Source organism: Crocodylus porosus, unplaced genomic scaffold (assembly GCF_001723895.1).
Source record: "Crocodylus porosus isolate Cpor-Errol unplaced genomic scaffold, CroPor_comp1, whole genome shotgun sequence".
In the NCBI taxonomy this organism is placed as follows: domain Eukaryota; kingdom Metazoa; phylum Chordata; order Crocodylia; family Crocodylidae; genus Crocodylus; species Crocodylus porosus.
The window spans coordinates 112,574,970-112,588,259 of NW_017728943.1; the positions used below are offsets into that span (position 1 = coordinate 112,574,970).

Sequence of the window (13,290 nt, forward strand, 5' to 3'; positions counted from 1 at the left end):
CAACACTGCTTACCGCATGATAACTTGTTCATGAGCACACACTACTCTAATTACAATGCCACAGTGTCACATGTATTCAGCATCTCATGTTTAACTAAAGCTCATTCAACAAGTTTTAGTTAAAGCTCTCCCGCCACCATTTTGAAACACAGGATATTGAATACATGACGCTGCAGCACGTTCTAATTAGAATGTTTCAAACAACATATATAGGCACCCCAAGATACTTATAGAGCATCAATCACTACAACACCCAGTCACTGATCTTCTGAGCTCCCCAAACATCAAAGTAAATGATTTATGAGCTGGTTGTACCCTGGGAGGAATCTGCTGTAGATGAAGGATGTAGTGTTTTCCCTATTGCCCTTCCAGGGGTTGTCTCAGGGAAAGGATAGCATTGCTATGGATGGGATTAATAGGACCCTTGCCAATGGAGGTTGCCTGTGGGACAGCTAAATTAGTTTATCTCCTGACTCTTCTCCCTGGCCAGAATCATGCAGTGGCAGGCTCCTCCAGTGGAAGAGAGATTGTGGCATACTTTATCCCAAAACCCAAACAACTGGTCCTTTACACCGTCAAGGGTCACCCCCTCTGAAGGTAACATATTCCACCGTCTAGTCTCTTTATGTATTTAAATTCTATAAAATGCGATTACTATATAAAGTGAAGAGCTCCCAGTAGTGCCTGATCCTGACTGGAGTCTGAGGAAGTTATTGAAATATAAATAAAAACAATCCCAAGACTCTTTCAAGGAAACATGTATGTTTCTTTAGTTGAGTCCACTTGCAGTAATCCCAGGTGATGTTTTAGTTTTTCTAGATACACCTCCCCCCCAAAGACAAACAAACAAAAAAACACCAAAAAAACACCTCTGCATTTTGATTTTGACAAGACTTTTTTTTTCCCTGGCAAATCCTGGGGATCCATGAGGCTCCAAATGATATTACCATATATTTGCCAATGGGGCCCAGCCTGGTTTTTTTTTTTCTTTTTTCAGTCAGACCATTTCTCCTTGTTCTGGGAGTATAGATTACAGCCTTCATTGCTATTACTCCTTCTGTGTCCTCTGGTATACTTTCAACCTAGCACTACATAGCCCCTAACTATTCCCATACTGAGAAACACATTCCAATGAATACAAACAACTGGCAACTTCCTAGTTTCTTGGTTCACGTTTGCCTTTGACCATTGTGGCATGCTGCTACATGCCAAGTTCCTCCATTCATACAAGACCATGACCTACTCAACCCCAACTCCACTGGGTTTCTGGAAGGTTAGTATTTGAAAAGGGAAAAAATAAAGATCTATAATGGCTTACAGCAGCACTGTCTTTTGAGCCCAAGTTTCACTCTCAGTTCCAGATTTGTCTGTAAAGTTGTCCAAGTGATTACAATAGTCTTGCTCAACAGCTTGCTTGCCTTTCTAAACTCTGAAATGGGCATAACCCCAAATTTAGATCATAACTATCCTAAAATTTAGCTGTGTCCAAACATGGGATTTTGTGTTTCTATCAATTGCTTTGGTTAATGGAGGGAAAAAATATCTTGTAACTCTCAGTCTGAAAAGTGGCCAGCAGTATTATACAACTCCTCTAGTTTGAGAAATTATAGCTTCCTGTCAGACTCTTTAATCAGCCCAGGGGGGAATATCTTTCCCTATAAATATCAACTAAAAAACACAGTTTTTATGGCAGAGCAGTTAAGGCGCCTTGCTACTGCTCCAGAGGCATAAATCAGAGTTTTGTGCCAGACATACTGAAAAGCCACCAGTCAACCCAGCTGTACATGGGCACTTGGTCAGCCAGGTTAAGGAATCACAGGAGATCAAATATGATGCCACTCACATCATTCCCTTGTAGGCCACAAGAAACTGGCTGGCTTGAGCTATGCTAGCATGGTGGGACATGCTAGACAGAGCCTTGACTTTTTGACCTCACACATATTTTGGCCCAATACAGCTAAGATAGAAAGGAAAGAGTGCACCCCACCCCTTCATTGAGTATACTCCTCACAGCCAGAGGGGTCACTGCTTATGTGTCACTCCCCCCTTCCCTCTTTTCTCCTGTCACTAAATTAAGAAGGGTGAGCAGCAACAGCGCTCAGGAGCTCTGGCAGGAGCTGAACTGACATAACAGTAAAATCAGAGCTCACACCAAAGGGGTGTGTGGCCATACCACTGCAACCCCCTGGATCCATCCCTGTATAACAGCAATGCCAAACAACTGAGGAAGCAACTTACAACCTTATGCTCTGGAGTTTAAGTTAGTCTCTAATTACCAGAGATCTGAATGAGATTTAACATGAGGCAGACTGTCTCTCCTTTCACCTTCCTCTGAAGCACCTGAGCCTGTCGACTGTCAAGGACAGGAAATTGGTCTGGATGGATGCTTGATCAAGCATGACCACTCCTATGTTCCTATCTTGCCCTCAACTACGCTGTGCTCACAACCACACATTATTAGCTAAACATGAAACTAAGCCGTAGTCAACAGGAATCAGTACATCTTTAGTACAGAAGTGAAAAAGCAAACAAAGATAAGTACCTGGTCGCAACAACTTTCTTCTGTTTTTCGTATACAGGATCTGTCCAAGCAACGAGTACTGATTGAGAGGACATAACTCGAACACTTATGTCTTTTGCCACCTCCAGCTCCTCCTCCTCTGAAATTATGTGGCAAGACAGAGTCAGAAATGAGAATTTCATTCTTTTCATCACCAGCCAACATATCTAAAATGTTTGATAAGCCCTAGTGTGTTCTCAGTGCAATAGTTTCATAGTTTCTACGGTTGGAAGGGACCTGAGCAGATCATCGAGTCCGACCCCCTGCCATGGCAGGAAAGAGTACTGGGGTCAAACAACCCCAGCAAGGTGTACATCTAGCCTCCTCTTAAAGACCCCCAGGGTAGGAGCCAGCACCACTTTGCTTGGAAGTTGGTTCCAGAACCTAGCTGCCCTGACAGTGAAGTAGTGCCTCCTGATATCTAGCCTAAATCTACCTTCTGCCAGCTTGTGACCGTTATTCCTAGTCACTCCTGGTAGTGCTCGGGGAACAGGGACTCCCCCAATGCCTGCTGGTCCCCTGCTTGAGATGCATCCCACACTGCTGGCCCACCTTCATCTTGGCATCAATGATGACTCCAAGATCCTTTTCTGCCTCTGTACTGATGAGAAGGGAGTTCCGCAGCCTGTAGGTATCGTGCTGATTGTTCCTCCCCAGATGCATCACCTTGCACTTGTCGGTGTTGAATCCCATCCTATTCTCATCCACCCACCCCTGTAACCTGTCTAGGTCTGATTGCAGCTTATTCCTCCCTTCTAGCGTGCCCACATCCTCCCAACATCTTAGTGTCATCAGCAAATTTGAACAGGGTGCTATTTACCCCCTTGTCCAAGTCACTGATGAAGATGTTGAACAGTGCGGGCCTGAGGACCAAGCCTTGGGGGACCTCACTGCCCACATCCCTCCAGGTTGAAAATGACCCGTCCACCACCACTCTCTGGGTGTGGCCCTCCAGCCAGTTGGCGACCCATTTGACTGTGTGGGTGTCGACACCAGAGTCCCCCAGTTTCTTTATGAGAACGGGGTGAGAGACAGGCCTTCCAAAAGTCCAGGAAGACTATGTCCACTGCTACCCCTGCATCTAAGGATTTGGTGACCTGGTTGTAGAAGGCCACTAGGTTGGTCTGACACGACCTGCCTCTAATGAACCTGTGTTGGTTGCCCCTAAGCATAATCTCCCCTGCTGGCCCCTCGTGGACATGCACCAGGATAAATCTCTCAAAAAGCTTACCCAGGATCAAGGTAAGACTAACTGGCCTATAGTTTCCTGGGTCCTCCTCCTTTTTTGAAGATGGAAACCACATTGGCCCTGTTCCAGTCCTCTGGCACCACACCAGAGCACCACGAGTGCTCGTAAAGCTGTGCCAGGCGTCTTGCAATGACCTCAGCCAATTCCCTCAGTACTCGATGGAGTACAATATGGAGTGGTAAGAAAAATGCTGAGCTGTAACCATGACTCAAGACCATGCTCACTCCTTTCTAACCTCAGCTACAAGCCCTCATTCCATAAAAAAGGGCAAAAATGGTTTTGGTGCCCAGCATTTCAGAAGAGCAAGCATCTGAGACAGATGCCCACTTAGCTAAAATTCAAGAAACCCCATCTGAAAATGCAGGCCTCGATTCCTGTTAGGCCTTTTCCTGTTGCTATTACAGCTAGAAGAAGCACTGCCACTTTGTGACTTGCAGGGAGAGCAGGACCCATCACTTTAACCAGAATTTAATCATAATATTTACCGTTTGAATGACAATAGTGATCAGAGACATTGTCAAAACCAGGGTCCTGCCAGTGTTTTCTAAACCAGCTCTCTAGAAAAAACTTGAGATAAGCCTATAAGCTTTGAAAGGACAGGAGCTAAGTCACAAAGCAAGAACTTCTCATACAAATTGCTGTATGACTCCAAATAAACATACCTGTGACTTTTCTCTTGGTTAAAGCTGACCTATAAAGAGGTTGATTTCGTCCTTGGGAATTCCGTGATGGCACAGAAACCACATAAACTGATTCAGATGCTATATTCAAGAGGAAAAAAAGAGAATGACTTTTGTGTAACCTTTTTTCCCCCACAGTATTTGTAAGAAATGTTTCAATATTATGAAGCAAAAACCTTGTTTCATTTTCTTATGAGATACAAGGAAACAAATCTCCTTGAAGGGTAACTGGAACTTGTTGGCATTGATAGCTAAAGGTTTAAACATGCCTATAAGAATAGAGGTATGCATGGCATTTCAGAAACAGGTACACTAGCTATAACATGAATAAGTGTTGCAGAAATCTTGTCATTTGAAGATTTAGTTTTTTCCTCTCAATATTTTGTTTAAATCCTCTAAAAATAGTATTTGCTCTGTCTCTTGAAGGCAGCTGAAATGTAGAGTAAAGGCAATGAAAAAAAGATATTTAAGTTTAAAACAATATTGTATCATATTTTTCACCACTAAAAGGCCAGGCCCAATGCTTACCAAGTCACAAGACCCCATTGATTTTAATAGGTATTGGATCAGGATCCTCAATATTGCAAACAATTTATCCTGAGTCATTCTGGTAGATGCTGGGGGTAGAACACACAAAGTCCCTCCTAGAGTTCCTTCTCTCATTCAAAAAGCATCTCTGCTGGGCTCCAAATTTTCCACACTGCGCTGCATGACTGGCTAGCACCTGACCAGGTACTGTCCCTATACTAGCATGAAATTTGGACAGAAGAGCACAAGCTGCTGGAGAAAAGACTTGGCAGAAGTGGGAAATCATTATGCTTGCACAGGTAAGGACAGTTTAGGCCTGGTTGAAGAATCTCTAAATAATTTTAAAGAAGTCTAGTCAAGGGGTATCAGAACTCATCAGCCCAGAAAGCCAGATGAGTGGCATGAGGCCAGTTTGTGAGCTGAATCAGGTCTATATACTGGATCCAGCATTCAGGGCTGGTCTGGTGAGGGCACCACAGGCACTCTGGACCACCCTGTGTGCTGCCTGTGACAAAACTGGACATCTGTGCCATGCAGTGTATGCACTGGATCAAGCCCTGAACACTGTATGTAGTGCACACCAGATCCAGCCCTGTGCATTGTGTGCAAAGGACACTGGGTCTGTTTCTGTGTGCTGCAAATGCACTGAAGCACCTACAAGAGAATGCAGCTAAAATGAAAATGAAACGGCACCTTGAAACAGGTGGTAGGGAAACATTCAGTCCATCGGGAATTCTGGATTTCCAGGCAAAAACAAACATTGCACAAGCGTAGAAACAGAGTTCAGTCTACTGACAGAGCCAACTATGGAGGACAGATGTGAAGAATGAACATAAAGCTTTCTTACTATCTTGCTGGGGAAAACAGACAAGAGTGCAAGAGACACTGTTTCAAGAAATAATACTGGAAAGCACTGGAAATGTGTCTGATGTGGAGTTCTGTGATTTGAAAGAGACTGAGGTCATTAAAGGATCTGTTTTTCTTGGATGGGGAAAAAACAAGCAGAAGAAGAGGGAATAGACAGACACATTAGAGTAGAGAACTGGAATATTAGGCTGAATATAGACAAGCCAAGTTTGACAAGAATTGAGGTCCTTTACTGCAGACTGAATCCATGGACTTCCAACGGATCTAACTGAACCCTGAGAAACTGAGGGTTTTCACAGAAATGTCCACACCAAAGAAAGTGAAGTCCAGAAACCAACAGAGATGGACACAACTATCAGGAGGTAAACCCTTCAGAAAATTAAGACATGGAGTGAATACTTTCAGGGTCTCCAGAACAGTCACGTGAAAGAGTAAAAAAAAGTAAAGAAGAGGTAATACCATGCTGTGGAGGCCTCAGAAGGCATACGAGCAACTGTGATGCAAATTCAGCAGCCCATAACCACAACAACCCCAGAAAAGAGATGTGCTCAGATAGAAAAGGACCACGATTTTGAAATGGAGTGATTCCATCACCTCACCTTTGAGAATCAGGAGGACCTGCAGCAAAATCACAAGCCACTGGAGAAAATCATGACACAGCAACTGCCAAGTGCACCCATATGTCTATAATGAAGGGTGGTAAAAGGCCAGCACAGGATGCAAAGATAAGGTACCATCCAGAAAAGACCTTACTGGTGGCAAGTACAAGAAACTGGGCATACCTTCCAGAGTTCAGTGCAGCTGGATGGGTGGAACAAGAGATAGACCCTGTAGCATGCTATAACTTTGTGCCTCTGCTAGGAAGATCTAAACAAGTCCAAACAAGTGCTAAATCAGATAGGGGTCAACAGGCAATAAATCAGTCTATATGCCTGGGTTAGTCAAGTCACAAGGAACAAGCATCACAGGAGATTTCCCCCTAATACCAGGTGAGGGATAAGCTGTGGGCCAGAAAGGATATTGCTTACAGGAAAATGAGCAGTAATCCCAGAAGATTTAAGAGCTGATGGTATAATATCTACCTCGCTGTTAAAAGATACAGGAATATCTGGACGAGTTAGTAAGTGTAGGCTCTGGCTGCACATGAATGCTCAACCAAAAAGAAGAGCTGAGTGAAATTTTTAAGATTAATAATTTATTTACCAAAAATATGAAGTTTCAGTTATAGTTCTGTGACCAAAAAGGGGGAGAATGGAGTCAAAACATTTTGTTTTAATGTTTTCCAAATGAAATGTTTCAAGGACTTTTCTGGTTTCAAAATGATGTTTTATGACCAAGTTTAACTAAATAATGTGTATGTGGGGTGGGGGGGAGTAATGTTTGGGGGAAAGAAAGGGAATTCATTTGTCAGGAAAAAAACACCCCAATTTTTTCATTTTCATTAAAGGAAATAATTTTTCTTTTCAGCCACCATACACTCATCATACAGCTCTGATTGAGACCACACATGGGACAGTTCAGGTATAAAAATAAATTCAATTTACAAACAGAAATGGACTCTGTGGTAATTGCATGGGAAGGCTGGAACAGATCTGTTTTACTTCTAGTGACAGAAACTGCATGGCCACAGTAGATGATTTCTGTCATTTCTGGATGGTGGACTTTCTGGAAGACACTTAAGTAAGGACTGACGTCAGGAAACTGAAGGCAAGGTACAGCTTATCTGACACATGTCCAGTGAGTGGGCCAGAGAACACTGCAACAGAATTCAAACTCAGTTTTGGGGAATTTCAGCATGACATCCATTGGGCATCCACACAGCAACGGGACAACAGAGTTGTCAGTAAAAGACAGCCACGAGATTTACTGATAGATAAAAGCAAAATAGGAAGGGATCTCTGACTGGCAACATTGGACGATGACAGTACACCATCTGAGGGACCAGATCAGAGGTGGGCAGCTGAACAGTCTGCAGACCCGATCTGGCCTATGGACATAGGCCTTCAGCAGCATTCAATGGTGGGGGGATGCCTTCTATAGCTGCTCTCCCCTGGCTGCCAGGGATGCAAGCAACAGTGAAGGCAGAGTCCTAGCACCCACCTGCCTCTGACCCACGATGGGCATATCTGGCCAGCAGCCAGAAAAGGTTCCCTTCCCCCTTGACTAGACAGCGATGGAGCCATGACTGAAACTCCGCGGCCCCATCCTGCTCCATTGACTCAAACGAACCTAAACCTTCAAATCCTCATTCAAAACAAAACAGGATCATGAGACTGTGCTTCAGCAATGGCACAAGCAGCAGCTCTTACTTTACTACATTAAAGTATTTTCCATGGCCACCGGCCTTGAGTAGAAATACATTCTCTTCCTCACAAGAGCACAGGAGTCTGAGCACAGAATGAGGTGGCCTGGGCTTACATGCGACTCTCAGGAATGCAAAGGAGAGGTTTGGCTCTGACTCCTCTTCCTCAGCATGACTCCTGCTATTAGGCAGAAATAACTTCTCTGCTCTTTAAATATAGTATCAGGTTCTGTGGCATCTTCTATCCTGTCATCTTTTACCATGCCCTTATAAGTCTATGCTCCACACTTCCACAGGGATCATGCCCTAACAGTGTACACAATCTTATTAGGCATCTGCAAATAGACTAGTAACATCTTTTGATGGATAAAACCAAATATGGCCTCTGATCACCAATCAACAGCAGAAGATGGAAAAAAAGATTAAGATAGGTTGTTGCTCTTCTCCCCAGAAGACCATCTCAGTGCAGTATATGAAACCAAAGGAACAGAAAGCATATGATAATGAACTGGCGGCCAAGGCTAGCCTTGCATCATCTAAGCCCGACCTGTGCCACGGAAATTTGCCTCACCTAGTTTTTTAGCCTCCTGGTTTCGCTGATCTTTTGACAGAGAAGAATAGCTCATCTTTCGTCTGCTTTCTCCATACCCAAAGGGATAACGTTGCAATCTGTGCGGACTCCTGAGGCCTGATGAATGGGGTGACCTCCACCGGACAGGGGATTTGTCATCTGAGGATCGCATGCGCATTCTCAAAGGTCTGCTTGGCATGTCCTTCTCTTAAAAACACAAGCAAGCAAACACCATAACAGTTATTATGAAGAGCTTGTCAGACAAGGCAGGAATTGTTATCTGGCTGCAAGCTCATCCATAAATTAAGCCCAAAATAAAGATCATCAGTCATTATTTTATAGCTCCTTTTCATGTTGCTCTAAAACCACTTCCAATAAAAACATGTTTTCCAAAAGGGGTATACAACAGTCAATACATTCGTTTCCCAGGCACTTCAGACAGAATGGTGTAAGACACCCAAAGTGAAAACATACCATACTGAGAGGCTTCTTGCCAGACATCTTGGCTGTCTGACAACTTTCTTGTTTCATCTTTTTCTTTTTTATCCCCTCCCCAGTTTTAGGCATACTAGGACATTATTTTCTGGCAAGTGTTAAAGGTCAATGCAAAATGCAGGGCAGAAATACTTTTTTAAAGGAAAGTTATAAATAATGCAGTATGTAAATTGAAAGCCATGTCTGTTCCCAGTACACATCACTAACTGGTCACTGGCATGGTCTTATTTAACTTTGCTTTCGCCAAATGACAATTACAAATTTACATTATACACTTCCATAACCATTCACCACAGTAATTTGTACTTTATAAAAAGTCACTGTATTTTTTTTACTGGCTGATAAGGTAGTAACATCCTGCTTCAGTGTGTATTACTCAAGTGACAGATTCGCTCATTCTGAACGACATTGCCAATTTTTCAGTTTCCACTTTAAACAGATTGCATCATTCTAACAAGTGCTCAGCAGGTAGGAACACTAGGGAAAATCTCACTGCACCAGCTGCAAAGAGTGGGAACTATGAGGGATACTATATGAGCGTTTCTGGAGCTATATGCTCTCTCTCCAACTCTTCTGTACCTTAAACGGGTCAGGAACCTTTCAGAGACTAGTACATTCTTTAGATGTAGGCATATCTCCTACACATGATCAAACTGCTTTAAAAGATGTTCCATTGTCCCAACAATGTTCTAAAATAGGGACGGATTTAGTGCTGGGGAGGGCTGTTAAATTATTAAAAAAATTAATCACGATTAGTTGTGTGATTAAAAATATTAGTTGCAATTAATCACGATTTTAAATTGCAGAGATAAAAAGTCAAAATTATGCACAGAAAAACTCAAAATTATGCAGGTACTTTGTATGGTTGGGAGGCGAGTATGGGATGTGGGTGTGGGGGGGGAATTTGTGAAGGTGTGGGGGGCTGTGGGTATGGAGTTTGGAGCCCACAGAGGGCTTTGGAGCCTGGGGAAGGGGGATCCCTACATGCCCAGGTAGGATGCCAGGTTAGGAGTGAGAGGCAGCAGCAGGACTGGGGGGGGGTTGTGACTTGGAAGTAAGGGGAAGGGGCAGGAGAAGGGCATGGGCATATCGCTACTCCCCCCACAATCATATTACACTCCCCCCCGCCCCCCTCCCACATACACACAGGTGTCTTCTTTTTTGAAACTGGAAGTATGGTAACCCTATAGGAACACAGCCTGGCAGCATATAGAACAGCACCCAGGAGGTAGTTCTGTGGACAGGAAGGCGAAGGGGTAGAGGCAGGGGTGAGGGGGAAAGCAAAGGGGTGGCGGAACAGATCGAGGTCTCCACAGTAAGGGAGGGAGTAGGGCAGAGGCAGGGGCAAATGGGACCCCAGGGCCAGAATGGGTCATGGGACAAGAGCCATGGGAACCTTCTCCAGGGACAAGGGGGGCCAACTCCCTGCTGCTGCGCACACCCCAGAGGGAGACATGGGGGCACGTGCCCTCAGATCTGTGCATGGGAAAGATGTGGGCAGAGGCTCTGCACCCTGCTGCCTTTGCCCTGGGAGCTGCACATTGGCTGCGCTGCACCCTCGGCCCGCCCCGTGGCAGGAGGAACAACATAGCATCACGTGGCTCCCGGGGCAAAGCAACAGGGCATAGGGTCCCAGTCCACAGCAGGCAGCCCATCTCTGCCCCAAACACAAATCCAGAGGGCACATGCTCCCCATGCCTCCCCCAGGAGTGCGCACAGCAGCAGGGAACCGCCCTGTCCTTGGACGAGCCTCCTGGGCTCCATCACATTACCTGCCCCCGCCCCAGAGTCCCATTCACGCCAGCCCCTGCCCCTGCTCCACTCCTTCCTTCACTGTGGGGGTCTTGATCTGCCCCCACCCGGCCCCTTCCCCCTCCCCTGCCACATACTTACCTGCTAGGCACTGCTCCACACACCGCCAGGCTGCATTCCTGAATTCACGCATATAATCAGTGCACCTCTACTGTCTGTGTGGCTTGGAGCTTGTGCTCAGGCTGCCCTGTAGCTGCTCTGCACTGCCACCACTGCTCCTCTGGGCAGCCCAGAGGCAGTGGTGATGGTGGCAGAGAGGAGCCCAGGAGCAGGCTCCAAAACCACGTGCATGATTAATGCATTAAAAAATTAACACGTTAAATTGGTTCTTGCGTTAATCACCCATGTTAACAGTGATTAATTGACAACCCTAATGCTGGGCAACTTTTTTTCAAATATTTAACCCCTCAAAAAGAAGTGTGTCAATGACACCTATGTACAAATTAGCATTGTATTTGTTAAATTGTTTGGCCAACAAGGAAAAAAAAATGTTGGACTGTTTTGTTTTGGCATTTTTAAATATGAAAAATGCAACTTTATTTTAAAAAGGAATTTTTTTTAAATCTGTACCTAGATTTAACAATGAAAATTGGAGTGCAGAAAGTCAAGCACAATTTTAAATGCTTTTCTGAATGAAAACATCTAAGAGGAGACCCATTCACATACAATGATTAACAGTTTTGAAGCTGAGTGGTAAGGTGCTGCCAGTAGTTCTAAAAATGTAACTATTGTTGTTACCTTTATTATGAAAAAATCTTCCCTAAGCAACCACCTCCAAATATCATAGAATTTGGACAGGTGATAATTACATAGATGTAATCAGCTTTTATGTTGGTATGAAAAAGAATCAGACACAATATGTACAACCCTATACCAGTGTAAACCTACTTATTTGAATCCAGTGTAGCATTACCCTGGGAAAATTACCCTGGTATAGAATACTCTGGTATACTTGCCATGTGTCTTCAGCTATTCTAGGAATGCCATTTGCTCAAGACAAAACTATGACCTGCTCCTTTGCCTCCTAGTAGCAAGGCACAGTAATAGCAACCCATTACATGCAGCTACCCTGGGATAGCTGCTCTTCTACCCTGCAGTGGATCTTAGAATACAAAAACTAACATAAATCACACCATTCTAAGTATGTCATATGCCCAGGCTTACAAAGTTACAATGTTAAATTATCTCTATTATGGAAACCTTATCTGATAAAACCAGACCTTGCCAGAGGGTTCTCCTAACAGACTGCATAAAGAGATTTGGATTTTGCTGATCATGTGGAATACAGTATACACACAGTGTGTACACAGGGCTCTCTGCAAGATTGCATGTGTCACTTGAAATGTTTTTTAATGACAAACCAGATAATAGTTTAGCATATATCACATACATTCCTTAATTTTCACCTATCTAGTGTTCAACCAAGATAGAGAACAACCTTTTAAGTGTTCATATGGGGCTGACCTCAGCTTTCTGGCTGCTTTCCAGTATTCTGGCAAGCCAAAGGAGCTATAAACCAGATTAACCGGCCAATTAAAACAGGTTTATTATAGCCTTGAGTGACTGGAATTGTGCACATCAGCCGAAGGGTAGCAGGAGAGTGATTTGAAGTGTTTTATGAACAATAAAATATTTTTATATGAAAATAAGTGCAATGTGGTTTATGGGATTCCCCTCCACCATTCTCAGTCACCTTGTAACCTTTATTAAAAAGCCACCTGCTTTTTCTTGGTTCCTTAAGTACCTGTTTCCTACAGGTGTCACTGCACAATTCACTTTCAAAGATCAGTTGCTAAAAGATAATATACATTACTCAGGGCTAATTTATGGTCCTGTCATGCAGAACTATAAACATTCAAGTCCTGAATTCCCACTGAGCACTTACATTGTCATTAATGTGGCTGAGGTTTCCCCATCACCCAGAAGGGTCCATAAGATCCCATTGGTTACAAGAGGTAAAAAAGAGAAGGGGTTGCAGAGGGCGAGGTAGAAGTCGGATGATTATTTCATAGACATCAGGGCTGGAAGGGACCTCGGAAGATCAAGTCCAGCCCCCTGCCCGAGGGGCTAGAAGTCAGCTGAGGTCATAGGTTCCCAGCAAGACAAGCATCCAATTTGCTCTTGAAGGTGTTCACTGTAGGTGCTTGAACCATCTCCGCTGGCAGGCTGTTCCAGACCTTGGGGGCTCGGACAGTAAAGAAATTCTTCCTTATGTCCAGCCTGAAA

The 13,290-nt window shown here is 44.1% G+C and overlaps 1 protein-coding gene across 1 annotated transcript in view; it reads right to left on the reverse strand.

Moving 5' to 3' along the window:
• The window catches only part of FNDC1 (fibronectin type III domain containing 1), a 122,471-nt gene that overhangs the window by 62,399 nt on the left and 46,782 nt on the right, over positions 1 to 13,290 (reverse strand). Inside the window, exons 2-4 of the mRNA XM_019550014.1 lie at positions 8,758 to 8,964; positions 4,472 to 4,570; positions 2,543 to 2,660 (exon numbers count right to left, since the gene is read on the reverse strand). Of these exons, the coding sequence (XP_019405559.1) occupies positions 2,543 to 2,660; positions 4,472 to 4,570; positions 8,758 to 8,964 (424 nt within the window). The remainder of the gene's footprint in view (positions 1 to 2,542; positions 2,661 to 4,471; positions 4,571 to 8,757; positions 8,965 to 13,290) is intronic.